At 36.7% G+C, this 19,775-nt stretch overlaps 1 protein-coding gene across 8 annotated transcripts in view; it reads left to right on the top strand.

Annotated features, from left to right (window-relative positions):
- Positions 1–19,775, top strand: part of CCNH (cyclin H) — a 101,586-nt gene continuing 81,811 nt past the window's right edge. For 4 of the 8 annotated variants that reach the window (XR_010133878.1, XR_002006056.4, XR_010133877.1 and 1 more), the window contains exons 1-8: positions 1–279; positions 1,606–1,728; positions 3,586–3,659; positions 4,786–4,996; positions 7,963–8,126; positions 11,199–11,269; positions 13,467–13,578; positions 17,849–17,909. Coding sequence is in view for 4 of the 8 variants with exons in the window: in XM_055388737.2 (XP_055244712.1) it covers positions 163–279; positions 1,606–1,728; positions 3,586–3,659; positions 4,786–4,996; positions 7,963–8,126; positions 11,199–11,269; positions 13,467–13,578; positions 17,849–17,909 (933 nt within the window). In the remaining 4 variants the exon portion in view is untranslated. The other 4 variants (XR_010133879.1, XM_019027646.4, XM_019027644.3 and 1 more) reach the window with 3 other exon arrangements.

The raw sequence follows: 19,775 nt of genomic DNA, 5'->3' as shown, positions 1-19,775 counted from the left end.
CGGGCTGGCCGCGTAATCGTGACGTCAGCGCGCCCGCGCCGGCTGGCCGGACGCCCTAGGCTTCCGCGAGATCTTCGGTGGGTGTACGGGTGTTTTACGCCAGGACGCTGATGTGTTTGGGTTCTCGTCTGCAGACTCTCTGGACCTGGTCACAATTCCACAATGTACCACAACAGTAGTCAGAAGCGGCACTGGACTTTCTCCAGCGAGGAGCAGCTGGCAAGACTGCGGGCCGACGCCAACCGCAAATTCAGATGCAAAGCCGTGGCCAACGGGAAGGTGAGGTTTTCCCAACGGTTGCCCAGTTGCCCGGTCACTAAATTCTGAGCAGCTGCGGGAGCTCTTCTGGCTCCCAGGACAATCTCGCTCCGTCGTTTCTCTGCCTCTGCGGCGCGGAGTGCGTTTATCTATCAAAATAAGCGAGCACCTTGCCAGGTTCCGTGGGTACAAAGACGAACAACGCCATCCCCGTCGTCGAATGGCAGACAAGTAACCAGTCTTTGTAACGTAGTGAAGAAGAGAGTAAGTAGTGTGTTAAGTAGTGCGTGGCAAGAGCCGTTCACTTGTCAAGAGGTGATGTTGGGGAAGGTTTTTCCCGGTAGCCAATGCGGAGAAAATGAGAAAGGACGTTCCAGGCAGTCAGAACTACCGTTCAGAGTGGGAGGGAGGTCAGAAGTTACAGAGCTGGTGCGTGGACGTGTTTGTGGTCGTATGTGGCCGAAGTTGAGTACCTGTGCAGGAATGGCTGGGGAGGGTAGGAAGGGAACTTGTAAGTGGAAGTGAGGCGTTTAACATTTCCACTGAAAGGATGAGGAACCTTTGAAATATTTAAAATGGGAAGCTAACCTTATCAGATTTCCGTTCTGGAAATAGCGCTCTAGCAACCTCGTGGTGAATGGGTTGGATGAGGGAGGGAGACCAGAGACCAAGTACAAACCAAGTGACTGAAGATGGTTTGGACTGTGGCCCGCTAGCCAAGTTCCTTCTGTTACAGCTCTCGGACTGGTTTAATCTTTCCTACAAGCTCCACTCCAGCAAGTGTTCAGTACCTGCAAATTACCGATACTGAGTTACTTTACTTTCTACCTTTAATTCACATCTATTTCATATCACTGATTTTAGCACCTGAATTAGTTTCCTAAGGGCTGCCTTAAAAAAATCACCACAAACTGGGTAGCTTAAAATAACAGAAATTTATTGAAGCATTTGCCGTTTTTTTACAACTTGTGACGTAATGACTGACCGAGAAACGGATGTTGGAAGCTTTCCAATCATATTTTAAAAAGTCTGTCTACTTTTTAATTTATAAATAATGATATCACAACTGTGAGCATGTGCACACAGCCTGTCATGATTGTTTATACTTTAATGAAGCAAAGGTCTAGCTGACATTCCGAAAAGTCGTGAAATGATGGTACAGTTTTAGCTTATTAAATATTTTCCTACAGCTATTTTGTGTAATGATTAGCGAATCTATAAAGAAAATGAGGCGTGATGTATACCCTTCGTTGGATATATAAACTAAATTTAATCTAGATAGAGAAAAATGTTTTACAATTAATTCATTGAATTCATTGAACTTGTGTTGTAATTGTTGATCTAAAGGTTCTTCCGAATGATCCAGTCTTTCTTGAGCCTCATGAAGAAATGACACTCTGCAAATACTATGAGAAAAGGTTATTGGAATTCTGTTCGGTGTTTAAGCCAGCAATGCCAAGGTCTGTTGTGGTAAGTTACAGTGGTGATGAAATATAATGTCCTTTAGTTGGCTTGTGAAATTTGACCTCTTCTAAATTCCCTGTCCACTCAGGTCTTAAAAATTCACCTTAGTTACAATTAATTAGTTTTTGGCACATTATATATTTTTCAATACAGGCCTTAAATCATGAGTTGCTGTATCATATCTTCAAAAGTATTTCAAGTCTCACTTTGTGGTCAGAAAAAAATTTGAGGTCAGGTAATGTCATAAAGAAAGAAAAAAAATAAATTACTTTCCTCTAAGTTCTCAACTAGTGAGCCATAGGACTGGGACTAGAACATAGACTACTGCTTTTCCAACTCCGTGACACCCAATAAATGTTTGAAATAATGCATTCATTCATCATTGGTAATCATATGCCCCAGCTGAAACTGATACCATAAGATTTTTTTAAGCCTTGATTAGTAGAAGCTGGAGTTTTATCTTTGGTTAAAAAGATTGTCTTATTGTTTTAGATGTATGGTTCTGAGGACCTATTTGTTTTTTGCTGGGGTGGGCAACCATGAGGAGAAACAGGTAGCTGAGATTAAAAAGCAGAAAGATAAAAAAGGTAGAGTGGGAGGGTGTTCATAATGTTTTTACGTTATTCTCTCACTGGTTTGTTGTGAAGACCAAATATAAAAGTATATCTTAAGTAAAAGTCTGTTAAGTTTTAAAGTTATACAGTGTGACTAGCTTACGACCCAGTAGAGAATAATTTTCTAGGAAATTATCTCCATTTTTATAGTTGAAAAAAAATTGAAGTATGTTGAAAATATTAAGTCCATAGAATTTATAATGTTTTTTTCATCTGAGATGTCAAAGATTCAGAGAGAGTTTTAGGTATACTTGATTAGTTTATATCTTCAGATTTGGCTTGTTCTTACAAAAGAACTGTAAAATGAGGCAGTAAATTTAAGTGATCTTATCAAATGAAGAAAAAATCCTTTAATGAACTTCTTTATGGAATTTATTTTTAAATAACATGTTTATCATTGGTGAATAATTTTTTGTTTTACATAATGACAAAACTAAACTTTTAAAATACTTAAAAGGAAATATTCTTTTTTCTATCATAAAATAGATAAGTGGTTATTTCATTGGTTCCAGCCAAATGATATAATGGTTAAAAGTACAGGCAGGTCTTACTTGAATTCATTCCTGTTCCTTATTAGCTGTGTGACCTAGATAAGTCAGTTAACCTCATTGATACTCAGTTTCCTTCTCTGTAGAGATAGTAGTACTTCACCAAGCTGTTGTAAGGATTAAAACATGATGATAGTTTCGTGCTTAGCACAGAGTCTGGCACATGGTATACATTCAATAAATGGTAGTGCTGCTTCTGCCATTCAGTTGGCAGCAGTGATCACAAATCATGGAATGGGTACATGGTTATATCACAAATATGGAGTGGCTTTAGAGAGAAGGCTTATTGCCTTGCCCATGTTTTTTTTGTCAGTATTTTTATAAGATTGGTTAATCTGTGAACGTTTGTATTTTTCTTCCTGAATTTATCTAATTCAGAACATTTTTGATAGTCTGATTTCTAATACACACACACACACACACACACACACACACGTATTTTTAAATCCAGTGACCATAGGAAGGATTAGCCAGAGTAGGCTGGGGATAGACAAGCAAAGGATGGGAAAGAATCTTTTGGCTATGGCATTTCTGTAGTAATTCATCACAATTTGTTTTGATTAAAGAAGAATTAATGAGTATTAGTATTTTTCTGGGTAATCTCTACAAAGAAACCTTTCCATAAATAAGTTCTGTTTCACAAAATGTAACATTTAACATTTGTGACTAGATCCTGATGATATATTTTTTTTAACCCTTAGGGTACGGCTTGTATGTATTTCAAACGTTTTTATCTTAATAACTCAGTAATGGAATATCACCCCAGGATAATAATGTGAGTATGTCTGTCTAATATATTGTTTTCATTTAAGAAGACCTTTATACTCTTTTGAGTATTTTTTGGGAGGAGAGAATTGTGAGAGAGAGAGAGAGAGAGAGAGAGAGAGAGAGAGAGAGAGAACTGACTTCCTAATACAGGGTAATTTAGACTTGAATTCTATTTTTTTTTTTTTATTCAGAACTTGAGATCTCTATTTACCTGTACTTCAGTAATTCTGATGGCATCTGAACTTCAGCTTGTCCAGATTCAAATTTTGTTTTTCTCAAATTAGCTACTTCTCTAACATCTCTTCCTATTAGACACCTTTGTTCTTCCAGTTGTTCAGACTGAGAATCATTTATAGTGGCCCCTCCCACATCCAGTCAGTTTATGGATCCTATAGCTTCATACTCATTTCAGTTGAACAAAGGTCTGTTGTTGCTGCTCTCTGCTGAGCGCTGTGTCTATCATTAAAGATGAAATTAGTATGAAACTCATCAAAGAGTTTGCTCTCAATGACATTGTACCTGTTTTCTCTTTTTGATTCCCATTTCCACCAGTCAAGATTAGGCCCTTGATCTCACTGCCAACTGTTTTTTACAGTAGCTTTCTTACTGTTTTCTCATACTGAACAGCATGAAGTGGCCAGGTGAATTTCACAAGTTTGTCCCTTAAATAATAGTCCCTTATTCAGATGCCCTTAGAGACTTCTGCCGATGGCCTTCCACAATGTTCCTTTAACCTACTTTTCTTCCCATACTTATATGGTACATATGTGGGTATTGCTTTATTTTTAACTCTTCCATCTACATTATACAAAGTACTCTTATTCCTCAGTTAATTTGTTTTTCCAGATATTTAGGTTGTACTGCATAACACTGTCATTGAGTCAGTGATGTTTGAATGCCATGGCAATATTGGTTTGACCTAATTTTATAGTTGTCTTATGTCTCCTAATGAAGTGTGAACAGGAACTGTCTTTTAAAAAACAATTCTTGCAATGTCTAGCAGTCACTTTTGAATATTAGGCAATTATAGAATATACTTTCAGAAATAAATTATTTAGATACTTCTCAAAGTATATGCATGTTCTTCCACCCCACCCACCCCCTGCCTCCTGCCTCCTTATTTTTTCCTCTAGGCTCACTTGCGCATTTTTGGCCTGCAAAGTAGATGAATTCAATGTATCTAGTCCTCAGTTTGTTGGAAACCTTCGGGAAAGTCCTCTTGGACAGGAGAAGGCACTTGAACAGATACTGGAATATGAACTACTTCTTATACAGCAACTTAATTTCCACCTTATTGTCCACAATCCTTACAGACCATTTGAGGGCTTCCTCATCGACTTAAAGGTAAACTTGATGTAAAATAAACTAATACTACATTCTCCTTTCCTATTCTTTAACAAAAGAATCCAAAATTTTAAAACTCATAATCATCTTCGTTGTTATAGCATGGATACAACCTGTGGGTCTGGCCTGGTCATCTAGGGCAGTTGTTTTCAAACTTCAGTGGGCATCATCAGTCATCTGGAGAAATTGTTAACTGAGATTGTTGGGTGGGACTTACAGAGTTTCTGATGTAAGTGATCTGCAATCTCATTTAAGTGATCTTCATTACATCCAGGGATGTAATGAAGACCATTGAGAGTTTAGAACGGTGCTTATTATAAAGGCTTAAGATAACTCTTCTGACTTTGAATTATATTGTCATGGATCTGGGCCTGATTTAAACCATAAAAAATTCTTAAACTAGAAGATTGCTAAGTGACTTATATTTTTAGAGGTTTGTGAACTTGAGTCACTATGTAGGCATCAATAATATACATAAACAAACATTGACAAAAGCAACTTTTTTAAGTTGTTTTGTTTGGCTGTAAAAGAGAAGTTGGATAGTCTGAGTCGAATCAAATCAGGAATTGGTTCATTCATATTAGATCAGTGGCTCAATTTGGGTACCTTCTATGTGCCAAACTTTGTGCTTGAGGATGTAACCAGAAATAGGACAGGAACAGTCTCAACTTTTGTGAACCTTACAATCTAAAGGTTTTAGACAATCATATATCCAGTGTGTTCAATGATACAGAGGGGAAAATATATTTTAGAGGGAGATAACAGATTAAGGGGTAAGGAAAACATTCTGAGAACGTATCATTTAAAATAAAATTCAGAGTAGGAATAGGAGAGAGAAGAACATTCCAATCAGACACTTCCCTGGTAAGAAGCTCAAATTCAAGAAACCATTCCGTGCTAAAGAGCCTGAACAGAGCCTAGCAATGCAGGGGGAAGAGATCACAGACAGCTGCTGCCAGAGTGGAAGGCAGAGTCTAGACTGTGGAGACAATGTTACAGATTTTGAATACAGCAAAGAGAAGCTAGTGAAAGGTTTAAATTTAGAGAGTGGCATGATTAGATTTGCAGCTTTAAAAGATCATGTTGGCAACCTTATGGATCAGGTATTTATCGCGCATCTGTATGTGTCAGGCATAACGTGGAGAATGGATTAGAATAGATTAAGTCAATAACAGGGTACCGTTAAAGGAGTCCAAGCAAAAGATAGTGCTGGGCTTCACTCGTATGAAGGTTGTGGATACAGAAAGAGCTTCCTGGGCTTCAGAGATACAGGATGAGTATCCCTTATCTAAAAAATATGGGACTAAAAGTACTTGGGATTACACTTTTTTTTTTTTTTTGATTTTGCAATATTTGCATTGTGCTTACTGGTTGAGCATCCCAAATCCAAAATCTGAAATGCTCCAATGAGAATTTCCTGAGTGTCATGTCAGTGCTCAGAAAGTTTCAGATTTTGGAGCATTTCGGATTTTGAATTTTTTGGATTTGTGATGCTTAGCCTGTAGTTAGGTAGAATCAATAGAACATGAGGATTGATTGCATATAGAGATGAAGACAGAGGAAGAACCCCCAGGTTTCTGACTGGGTGAGAGTTTTTTTGTTGTTGTGTTTTGTTTTATGGAAGAGACTGATGCACATTTAAATACTGAGGCAAAGAGCTAGTAGTGAGAGCAAGATGAAATACAAAATAGTCTCTTTGGAGTAAGATGGAAGGGGTTGGCATGGGATTTGGAAGCAAGGTATAAGAACTGGCCTTAGAGGGAATAATAGCTCTTTCTCTTAACAGTGGAAAAGGGGAAATTATGGGTTAGGATACTGTTATGCCTCAGGATTTGGTGTTGACAGGAAATAGCGCCTTTCTTTGGTAAGAGATAGTTTTCTGAGAGTGATGGAGTTTCTGAGAATTATCAAAGACATTAAGACAGATGGAAAATATTTATGCAGTCACTGAAAAATAGAGTCAATTGTCTGTGGAAATACTGTGGTTGCTTGGCAGTGTTTAAGAGCCTTGCTGAGGTCAACGAACATGAGTTTATAGTAACATTACCAGACTTCTGCTTGTATGGTTTTCTCTGGCAGCCCTCAGAAATCTTGGTATAGTTGCAAAGCGAAAGTTTGTTGGATTCAACCACTGTTCAATTTCTGGTTTTGCCAGAAATTTGTTGGCAGCATATTGGGGCAGGGAATTCAGGAGAGAAATGAGGACCAGAGGACACTGGTGAGTGGGAGCAAGTAGAGGGATAAGTGAGCAAAGGTTCAGAGGAGGGAGAACAGCTGTGAAGTAAATGAGTAAATATATTAGAAAGGGAGGCATTGTGGTCAGAGTAGTGGGTCTGAATTTCTCATATCACAGGTGAGGCATTTTTGCACAATTGACTCTGAATATTTTGTTTCAGAGTGTAGAAAAGCTTTCTTAGTGCTTTAGGTGTTGAATATGGATATCTGAGGACTTAGGATTTATGGTTTATTTTATAGGGTATGAAGAACTGTCAGGAATTAGGAGGTCTTCCACATCTCTTGGGCATACTCTAAAACTTTTTCTGTGGGAATTTGAAGTCTAGTGTGTTCTAATCAAATCGAGATTCATTTTTATTTACTTCTTCCTGAAAGCAAATTTTAAATAGAAGGAATTTCATATAAAAATAAGGTGTATTCCTAAATGTGGCCTTACATTTGAATCACCTGGGTTGCCTGAGAGAAGCATTTACCTGGGAATATGTATTTCTTGGCCCTACTTTAGACTCAATGGAATCTCTAAGAGCTTCCCTTCCCTCCCCTTCCTACTCAGGTGGAAAAGGACCAAGAGAAGGGATTAATGTAAATTGAGGACAGTGTCAATTACTGTGCTAGGAACTTTAGATATGTTATAGCATATATTTCTTAATAGGAGTTGTGTAATTTTTAAACTGTTGTTATACTCCATTTAAACCCTCAGAAATGGTAACATTTGCAAACTTTCTTTCTAGACCCGCTATCCCATATTGGAGAATCCAGAGATTTTGAGGAAAACAGCTGATGACTTTCTTAATAGAATTGCATTGACGGATGCTTACCTTTTATACACACCTTCCCAAATTGCCCTGACTGCCATTTTATCTAGTGCCTCCAGGGCTGGAATTACTATGGAAAGGTATTAATTAGTTTTTTAACTTAGGTCAAATTCAGTCACTGGGTTTATTTATTCATAGAATCATTTCTGACTGTAATCTTTAATATTCCTTGTGGCTGGGATGGTTGGTGAAAAGAAGAAATGAAATTGCCTTTTGAGGAAATCTTTAAACATCATGAAAAATACTGTTAAACTAAGAGCATACATTTAGGATTAAAGTAGAAGTAAACCAGGTGATCCTTGAAAGACTGATATAGCTATCAGTATATGACAAATTTAGAAGTTCCTGTGAACTGGTGAGCAACTTGAGTGCAGCAAATGTTTGCCTTGTTTTATCTTTATTCCCCTTCTGTAGAGCATGTATGACACATGGAAGTTAAATATTGTTAACTAACTGAAGCACAAGCTAGCAGCCAATTAGACATTTTTAGTTTCTATATTAAGTTTCTCAATTTATGACCTTTGAGGTTCTGCTTGATTTCATTCCTAGAAATAGCTGAGGAAGAAAGATGATAAAACTTCCTAAAGTTAATTAAAACTATTTTACATGATTATAATCCCTTATCCATAATTTCAGAATCCATTGATAAGGTGGCAGCAAATAGAGCAGATTGTATTTAGTTTTTTATTTCACTTAATAGGAATATTTGTGTTCCCTTGCAAAAATCTTAATATTCCTGATTACAGACATCACTTGGGTATTTCACATTTCATAATATATACACCAGATAACTTTTCTAAGACACGAATACTTATTAATAAGAATTTCGCAACACATCTGCATCTAGGATAAGGGATTGTAGGTTTATATTTTATTCATGATATGCCTCTTCTCTGCAAACGCAGCTCACCAACTGTATATAAATGTATACATTTAATCCCAAAGTGATTTATATCTCCACTTATTTACTAAGCAAACATTTATTAGATACCTTTTATGTACTACTATGCACTGTACTACACTTTAGGAGTATGAATAAGATAAATCTCTGTGTTAGGAAAGATAGTCATGTAAATTATTGATGTATATGGAGTTAAGATGTGGACTTCCATTAATTTTGTGGGGGTTGGTTGGTTATTTTTTTTTGAGACAGCATCTCACTCTCACCCAGGCTGGAATGCAGTGGCACAGTCATAGCTCATTGCAGCCTCAACCTCCCAGCCTCAAGCGATCCTCCTACTTCAGCTTGCTGAGTAGCTGGGACCACAGGCACACACCACCACACCTTGGCTAATCTTTTTGTTTTTTTGTAGAGTTGGGGTTTCCCTATGCTGCCTAGGCTCATCTCAGTCACTCCTAGACTCAAGTACTCTCCTGCCTAGGCCTCCCAAAGTGCTGGGGTGACAGGTGCACACCACCATACCTGGCCTGCAGACTTCATTCTGTAAGGGAACAAAAGTCCTCTTTTCCACAATTCAAATAACCAAAAGTTTGATTAATCTTGAAGCATTGTATATAGTGCATCTATAAATTCTTCAGTGAAGGTCCAAATGAATTTATTTCATCTTAGAAGTTTAGTTCATTATAATTCCAGGAAGGCAAAATTGAAATTGCCATACTTTTGGCTCCTTGCAAATTTAATAGGCTTTCATAACATTCCCAGAGACTAGACATTGGGCCTTCTTTTTTTTTTTTTTTTTCTTTAGGGAAATGCTTTCCAAACATTTTTAACTTACAGCTGATTTACAGGCAAATTTTTGGGATATGTGGAAATGAGCTTTACATTTATTGCTGATTTCAAAAGGGAAAGCCCCTGTGCTGTTGTCATAGTCTGGATAATGCCTCAGATTATTAATCATAGGATTATTACCGTTATTTCTGGGTTTTCTTCTCTTTCTTGCAGATTTAGAGCTTTATTTTTCATCTGCTACTTTAGGTATTCTTATTTGCCTGTGGATTTTATTAAAACACCACAATATTATAAGTTCAAATTCAAAATTGAGGTTGAGTTGCTAACTTCACAGAGATAATGAGTCTAGTCAGCCAACTCTTAGCACCAAACCTATGACCCTTATGCTTAAGAAATCAAAAGGAAATGAAGAGTAAAAATAAAGGAAGATGACAAAAATGGGAGGAATTTTAGGTAGGAGAGGGAAAGGAAAAACTAGTTATTTTGAATTACTGGTAGCCAGAAATGGATTAGTTGTCAGGAGATTTCCTGATTTTCAGATCCAAAATTTATTCCCACAGTAGATAATGATGATGTAATATCAAACAGTTATCAAAACTTTATAATAAAATTTAAATAAATCTGGATAAAGACAGCAACAAGAGTTCTTAAAGCATTGCTTTCTATTTTTATAACTATTACCCCCAAGAGAAAAATAAGTTTTTTGCATTTGTGTTTGAAAAACTATTTAACATTTTGAGAATCTGTTCATTTCGCCTTTTATCAATCATAGGTCAAGTTCAGGTATGTAAAACTTCAGAGTAACTGAAATTTTAATATAGAAATTATATTTTCATACTGTCAGTGGCTCTGAGAAAAACAGGTAATTTGGGTTTTATATCACATTGATAAGTAAGTTTAACACCTTTGATTTGGACTTGATGCAAATAAGATGCAATAGATTTATAAAGCATTAGGTGATAGTCTTGTTGGTTTGAATGTCTGTTACTCCACAGAAGTGCAACTATAGATAAAATGGCTTTCATATTAAGGGAATAGAGAATCCTTACTAGTGCCAGATTCCAGTTTGGCTGCTTCCTAGCTTTATTACTTTGGGCAAGTTACAAGATCATGACTTGTTCATCCCTGTAACTCAGATTCCTCATCTGTAAAATAAGGTTAGCCTTATTGGGCTTCTATATTAAAAGATATAAATGTTATAAATACTGGCTATTACTGTTGCTTTCATACTATTTTCCCTCTGAAAGGTTGTACCTGAATGTCACTAAACTTAAAGGAACAATAAACATCTTTTAATGTAAGTGGTAATAAATCCTTAAAACATAGGAGTTACAGATTATACATTCATAAATCTAAAAATTTTTTAATTGCCTTTGATGAGGATGGAGGAAAATAATTTATGATGTCATGTTTTCTCAATGTGCTATGTTTTCAATAGATTTTTTTTTCTTTTCTTTACTAGTTATTTATCAGAGAGTCTGATGCTGAAAGAGAACAGAACTTGCCTGTCACAGTTACTAGATATAATGAAAAGTAAGTAAAAGAGAACACTTTACAAAATGTTCTTCCAATACAAAGCTCCTTTCTAAATAAATCTCTTGGTGTTTAACTAGAAATATAACATAGATTTTTGTTTAGATTTCTTTTCATTGAATTACTGTATTATGGAAGCATGAAAGACACATTGGTCTAGAACAAATAGAAGGTACATAGAAGGAAGTAGTGTTCATTTATATAGAACTTATGCAAAGAGTGAAAATAGAGTCAGATTTAGAAAGGATTTAGAGATTGACAACAGGATCCTTTTAAAGAATAAACATACTAGGCACTGAAAAAGATGTAATGGGAAATAACTTAAGGATAATGTTTAAATTTGGAACTTCTATTTTGTAGATAAATTATTTTTTTAAGAGAAAGGTAGAAGGAGATTTGACACACTCAGAGAAGGCACTGTTAAGACAGCAGAGAAAGATTTAAAGATGCTTGCCTTGAAAATTGGAGTGATGTGGCTGCAAGCCAAAGGAAGCTGGCAGCCATTGGAAGCTGGAACAGGCAAGGAATGGATTCATCCCTGGAGCCTCCAGAGAGAGTATGGCCCTTCTAGCACCTTAATTTTGGCACAGTGAAACATTTCAGACTTCTGGGCTCCAGAACTATGAGAGAATACACTTCCGTTGTTTTAAGCCACCACTTTTGTGATAATTTTAATAGCAACGTCAGGAAACTAATACAGCCCTGCATAACCAAGACTTATCCAGCCCAAAAAGTCATTAGTGCTGGTGTTGAGAAACCCTGTCATTAGTGCTGGTGTTGAGAGTTGAGTAGAATCTTTACTTTACTTATTGGCTGGATTAGCCAGCATTCTCCATTCTTGACCGTGGCACACTTGGTCATGGCTGCTAAGCTACTCTTTGGGGTTAAAAGTCGATCATGTTTGTTTCCAAACCTTCTTGTGTAAATTGTTCTTGTTAATTAAATGTGTATTGTAATTAAATATTAAACCAGTAGAATATAAGATTGAAATCTTGATCTTCGATGACAGTAAATGGGTATACATTTTATATATTTTGTGTTTTAAAATTTAAGATGCTTCAGGGCATCTGTGTATCATTTCTTGATTCTCTGCTCGAAGTGATCCTGAGGGCTTCCTTCTTTGAGAATGATGGCTGTGATTTATGAATTATAAACTGTAGGTCTTTAGTTATACCACTAGGGGGTTCACTTTAAAAGCTAATTGTGATTTGACTGTAGCTGTTAGGATCATAGAATATAGTAGGTAAAGGTCTTATTACACTGTACTCATTTCATAGCTTAGTTTTATTACTGATTTCTTGTCAATACCTTTATTTTGCTCCACTTATTTTAAAATGAAATAAAAACAGCTCTTCATAAAACACTCAGAAGTTTAACGCTACTAAGATATTTGTAATTTTTGGAACATAGATACTGTCCTAAGGGTGTTGAGTTACAAGTATTAATTCAGTTAAAAATACTGCTTTGTTTGCATTATGAAATAGGTCAGTAGTGTAGTCATTTGGATCACATGGCTGGCTAATAGTAATAATAAGCCCATTGGATCTCTCATCATTCCCCTAATCTTGAAATTTGTATTCTTTGGTTTATTATAGTTGAATAACAAGATCAGCTAGAGGATGTTTTTGCAATTATAAAGTTACTGATATAGTAGTTTGCTTTTAACCTAAAGTGGACATTTTTGTATAGGGTTTGCGTTTTGTTAAAGCAAAGGATTAATAACAAATTTTTACTGAGCATCCTCCCTTTACTGCATGTTGTGTAATAACAGTTTCCTTTGAAAACAGGAAGTATACTCTTGGCCCACTATCTATGGAATAGAATACTACGAAGATGGTTGGTGATAGAGAACAAAACATGTTCACTAAATCATTTAGGGATTTTTTTTTAAGTCTTAAAACCGAACAAGAAGTGACCCCAGTAGGATTTGCCAAAAATTAATACTAGATTATACAGTGTGCTTTATGCTGTATATGATATGGGCTAAACAGCAGAGAGCCATAATTACTTGAACTAAACATACAGTGCTTATTGGATTTTAATGTAGAATGAAATGCAGAATGATGCAAATCCTGAGAATAACCATGTCATTTGAAGAGTGTTGTTTCCTATGACAAAATGGAAAAGTAACCAGCTCCCTTACTATGAGAAGGAGGTTTGCTTATTCAGTTTAAATTCTTTTTTTGTATCCACATAGGCATGAGAAACTTAGTAAAAAAGTATGAACCACCCAGATCCGAAGAAGTTGCTGTTCTGAAACAGAAGTTGGAGCGATGTCATTCTGCTGAGCTTGCACTTAACGTAATCACGTAAGTTAATGTGACAGTGTTAATCAATAGACATAACTGTTATCCAGTCCAACTGGTTCGTAAATCATTTTATTGGTGTTTGCTCATTAGAGGAAAGCTGACTGATCCATTAAATCAGATTTTCTTTATTGAATGGACATTTCTAATGAGATTAAGGTAATAGTTCGGCATTCACTGTGCAGTTCTGATCCTGCTGTGACTCATATGTTCTTTGGCTTGCAGGCTCTGTCCTGTTCTGTTACTTCTCATGGAATTTCAGGGGTCAGGGTCTTCCTAAGGAATCCTTTTACCTTTTCCTGTCCTTTTAATCTTTCGTCTCTTTGAAGTTGTGATATCTGGTCTGAGGATCAAATATGCTGTTCCAGACTTCTTCTGTTAGCTAGAGTAGAGAAAGTTGGCATACTTCTTTTTTTTTTTTTCTTTGAGATGGAGTCTCGCTCTGTTGCCCAGACTGGAGTGCAGTGGCGCGATCTCAGCTCACTGCAAGCTCTGCCTTCCAGGTTGAGGTCATTCTCCTGCCTCAGCCTCCTGAGTAGCTGGGACTACAGGCGCCCTCCACCACGCCCAGCTAATTTTTTGTATTTTTAGTAGAGACGGGGTTTCATCGTGTTAGCCAGGATGGTCTCAATCTCCTGACCTCATGATCCGCCCACCTCGGCCTCCCGGCATGCTTCTTTCAGTGACAAACTTTATAGTGACCACAAAGCCAATAGGAAAAAAGGCCGTTTAATTTCTTCTTGTGGCTAGCCATAAGAACACCTTTAATGTCTCTTAATTGATTTGTAAGCTGAATGTGAAAATCACCATAAAATTGGCAATTTGTGCTTTGCAAATTGAAAGATCCACTGAAACTTTCTTTTTTAGGTGTTTAAGCAGTTGGGAATTTGGACAGGTACTAGGATTAATGAAACTGCCATTTTCTATTTCCTGTGGGATGCATTTTGTTACTTAAAGTTATACCTTATTTGTTAAAATTTAATGGGAGTTATCTGTGGCATCTTATATTTAAGATGTATTTGAGGTATTATTTCTGTAATTGGTGAATATGTGCTGCTGGATACCTATGAAAAGCCAGAACAGCAATTCCAAGGCCTTTATGTCAAATACACATGACTCAAATTCCTTACCTATACAGTTGTAGTTGGGGAATATCTACGGACTTAGGAAGTATGCAGAATATGAGGTTGTTTTATTATAGTTATAGGTATAACGACAAAGCATGGTTTAGCATAGAACTTGAAATTGGTGGATTTCATTCACTCCTCAGTTTCAGTGGTAACAGGAATTTTTCAGAGTGGTTACAGAGAAGTAATGTTGGCTTTAATGAATAAAAGTATTGCAGCACTGATTATGTCCTTTTTGCATTGATTTTGAAATGGGATTAGACCAGGGGTTGGCAAACTGTGACCTACCAGGCATATCCAGCCCACTAGCTGTTTTTAGAACACAGTTTCTTGGAATGTAGCACACCTATTCGTTTATGTATCACCTATGGCTATTTTCATGATACAGCAGAAAAGTTAGGTAGTTGAAACAGAAACTGGTTATAGGGCCTGCAAGGCTGAAAATATTTACTGTCTCTTTAAAGAAAAAGTTTATCCACCCCTGGATTAGACCACTGAACTACTAATCCTACCCTTTCTAGCTAAGTAACTGAATGGACCATAATCCAAAATTCTTAACTGCCATAGCTTACATTGTATTCCAGATTGCCATCTGCCTTGTACTGGGCCAAATTCTGAATATCTATGAGTACTTGAGGGGTGCTTCTCAAACTGCGAAGGACTTTTTTAAAAAAAAATCACTAGATGTGTACTTTTGTAAAATTCAATAAAAAATGAATTACTAGAAAAGTGAAGACAAAAACATAAGCTCAAGTTTTATTAGATTCAGCAGTCATAAAATTATTATATCAAATTGATATTAAAAATTTCTAGGGCCGGGCACAGTGGCTCATGCCTGTAATCTCAGCAGTTTGGGAGGCTAAGGCGGGCGGATCACCTGAGGTCGGGAGTTCGAGACCAGCCTGGCCAACATGGCGAACCCCGTCTCTACTAAAAATACAATAATCAGCTGGACGTGGTGGTGGGTGCCTGTAATCCCAGCTACTTGTAAGACTGAGGCAGGGAGAACTGCTTGAACCCTGGAGGGGTCACAGTGAGCCAAGATCACGCCATTGCACTCCAACCTGGGCAACAGAGCAAGACTCTGTCTCAAAAAAAAAAAAAAAAAAATTTTTCGAAACACAATTCTTGTACTTAACTCACTGCAAACTGGAAACTGTTCATGGACCAGCTCTGGTACTCGCTACCATGAGTAGTGCTACTTTAGGACTAAATATTTGTTTTCCCTGATCTTCAAAATTATTTTACCTTTATTTTTCATGACACAAAAACTGTTTTGTCATTGTCAGTCAATACAAGTGAAACCAAAGTTCCCTTTGATCAAAACCCAAATCTGTCATGACCTCAGAAGTTACTTAGCAGTTGTTTACCTTTGCCAGCCTTTTCTCTGCACGTATATCCATATGTGTATATTTATGAAATAAGTAGCATTTTTTTCTTCTTTGCATTTTTCATACATATTGTACAACCGGTGATTATCAATGCTTAGCTTTTGCTAGTCTGGGTGAAAAAGTATCACATTGGTATTTTAATTTGCATTTTCTTGATTATGGGACATTGAACTTTCCATATTTAACAGTCACTTATATTTCTTCTGTATTGCTTATTTATCCCCTTTGCCCAATTTTCTGGCTTTTTTGTTTGTTTGGTTTTTTTTGAGATGGAGTTTTGCTGTGTCACCCAGGCTTGAGTGCAGTGGCGTGATCTCACTGCAACCTCTGCCTCCCGGGTTCAAGCAGTTCCCCTGCCTCAGCCTTCCAAGTAGCTGGGACGACAGGCGCGTGCCAACACGCCTGGCTAATTTTTTTTTGTATTTTTAGTAGAGATGGGATTTCACCGTGTTAGCCAAGGATGGTCTCAAGCTCCTGACGTCGTGATCCACCCGCCTCAGCCTCCCAAAGTGCTGGGATTACAGGCGTGAGCCACTGCACCTGGCCACATTTTTGTGGTTTGTAATGCTTTATAGATTCTATATACAGTCATCCTTCAGTATCCATGGGGGATTGGTTTCAGGACTTTCTGCTCATAACCACAATCCACAGATGCCCTAATACAAAATGGCGTATTTGCATATAACCTATACACATCCTCCCATATACTTTAAATCATCTCTAGATTACTTGTAATACCTAAATACAATGTAAATGTTATGTAAATAGTTATACTGTATTCTTGAGGGAATAAGAAAAAATTCTGTACATGTTCAGTACAGATAGAGTTTTTTTCCTTATTTTCAATCCGCAATTGGTTTAGTCCACAGATGTGGAACCCACAGGATACAGAAGGCTGATTGTACTTATTTATATATGATATATTCTATTGTTTTTCACAACTTTTTTCCAAATACTAATTTTTGCCCCAGCTCCCACACCCCGCTTTTTTGAGAAAAAGTCTTCTCTCTGTCATCCAGGTGGAGTGCAGTGGCTTGATCTTGGCTCACTGCACCCTCCGCCTTCTGGGCTCAAGTGATCTTCCCACCTGAGCCTCTCAGCAGCTGGGACTACAGGTGCTCAACCACGTTGGTTAATTTTTTTATTTTTTTGTAGAGACGAGGTTTCGCCACATTGCTCAGGCTGGTCTCAAACTCTTGGGCTCAGGCGATCTGACGCCTCGGCCTCCTAAAGAGCTGGGATTACAATTGTGAGCCCCTGTGCTCAGCAGGTCCCAGCTCATTTTTTATTTCATGTTTTCCTAGTTACTTGAAACACTTCTTATCACACATTAAATTCATCCTTCTGCATAGTCATTACTTTGCTTATCTAGTCTGATCATTGATCTGTTTAATATCTCACTTTTAATTACCGTAGCTTTTGTAGTGTGCTTTGAAGATAACTGGGACAAGGTCCTCCAACACTGTTCTTTTTTATATTCGCTCCTATTTTTTCACACTCTTTCCTAGGTCAGTGTTAGACTTGACAATTCCATGAAAAATTTTATTAGGGTTTTAATTAGAATTGCATTTAATTTAAAGATTGATTGTAAAAGTATCATTTTCCCTACCCCATAGCTGTTTATCTTTTTCCATTTATCCAGGCCTTGTTTTTCAGTAGATACATGATATTGCCTATAGCCTTGCTAGTTTATTTTACATTTTATAGTTTCTGTGGCTGGTATTGGATTGCTTATTGATAGTTGCTTAATTATAGGAAGAAGAGGAAAGGCTATGAAGATGATGATTACGTCTCAAAGAAATCCAAACATGAGGAGGTATGTCTTACTCCAAAGATGAACTCTAAGTTATTTTTGTTATACATTCTGGTGTGACTGTACTGTTAAGATTTATTCTCCAAGAGTACAGGCATTATAGAGTTGTGGGTTTTTTCATTTTTTGCATACTTCCTTACGTACAGTACTGTTGTCCATTATTAAAGGGATTTTTCTCTCTTCTGTCTTTATTTAATGAAGAATCCTTCCTGTGTTCATAGAAAGCAGAAGCAATATGCATACATACATTTTTGCTTTATTTCTTATTCTCCAAGGATTTTTCCCTTACCCCCTTTTAAAAAAAATTTTCTATCATCTGTCAAGTCAAATAAGTGAATAATCAGAGGCAAAAGGTCACAGCCGTAACCTTTATTCCTCACTGGAGGAGTCTGGTGAGACCATGCCAACATTACTAACAGTGAACTATTACAAAATTTCCTGGTTTATCTTTTGTAATCCACATGGGTAAAAGGAGGAGAACATTTTCTTAAAGGGAGGTAAGAGGTAAACAATACTGGTTATGCTTCATTCAGTGTTATCCTTACCACACTTTTTTTCCTTCTTAGGAAGAATGGACTGATGACGACCTGGTAGAATCTCTCTAACCATTTGAAGTTGATTTCTCAATGCTAACTAATCAAGAGAAGTAGGAAGCATATCAAACGTTTAACTTTATTTAAAAAGTATAATGTGAAAACATAAAATATATTAAAACTTTTCTATTGTTTTCTTACCCTTTCACAGTAACTTTATGTAAAATAAACCATCTTCAAAAGAGCTAGCATAGCACCTGTTTTGAATATTCTTATTCCATCATGACTAATATCAAATTAAAGCTGCAACTCATTTGCCTAATTAATTTTTTAAGCAAAATATGATAAGCAAACCTATGCTTTTTTAAAAAAAGCACCACAAAAACCAGAACTTAGTAGCCAGCTTTAAAAGTGTTAAGGAATGTGTTTTGCCCTCTAGAAACCTTTATAAATGGCTTTTTGAACGCCATCCTGATATATTTAACTAACTATTTGTCCATTACTATTAAACTGCAGAAGGTATTTCAACTGTTACATGGTACGGAAAGCCAGTCGTCTGGGTAATGAATATTATTTTTCTCTACTTACCCGAAAACATTTCCAAATGGGTTTTTTAAAAAAACAGATACATGATTTTGAATAGCTGTCTACATCAAACTCTCACGCTAGTATAGATAAGTAGGTAGCAGCAAACTGTATATTCAGTTGTGGTTTTTAAATTTTGTTTTGATGTAAGGTCTTGCTGTGTTGCCCAGGCTGTCTCAGACTCCTAGGCTCTAGTGATCCTCTGCCTCAGTTTCCTGAGTAATTGGGACTACAGGCACACATCACCACAGCCTTATAATTAACCTATTAGATCCTATAAAAGTGAATCCGTGTAAGTAGATTATAACAGTTACTAGGAATTTTGCAGATTAAATATGTTCGAGAAATGTAATTCAAATTGAAATGAGTCAATATAAAAATATGAAAGCACAGACTATTACAGCAAATTACTTAGATATGAATCATGGCCAGCCGTATTTCACTATGTGACCTTGGTAAGTTATTAAACCTCTAAGTGCCAGTTTCCCACACTGAAAATGGGGAAGATAAAAATGTCTACTCTTCATAGGATTAATTAGAATAGTACCTGCATACACTAGTATTCAGTAAGTGTTAACTATTATAATTGGAACCAAACTGTGGACGTCTGTTTATCAAGCCAGATTTTTTTCAGGAAAACTGGCTTGAAGGAATTCCGAGTAATTCAAGTGTCCTGAATCTAATTAAATTGCACAAATACACACACCTCCTCAGTCTCAGTACATCCCAGGCTGTACTTTCCAGAAAGGTA

This window comes from Gorilla gorilla, chromosome 4 (genome assembly GCF_029281585.2).
Source record: "Gorilla gorilla gorilla isolate KB3781 chromosome 4, NHGRI_mGorGor1-v2.1_pri, whole genome shotgun sequence".
In the NCBI taxonomy this organism is placed as follows: Eukaryota; Metazoa; Chordata; class Mammalia; order Primates; family Hominidae; genus Gorilla; species Gorilla gorilla.
This window is presented reverse-complemented; position numbering and strand designations above follow the sequence as displayed.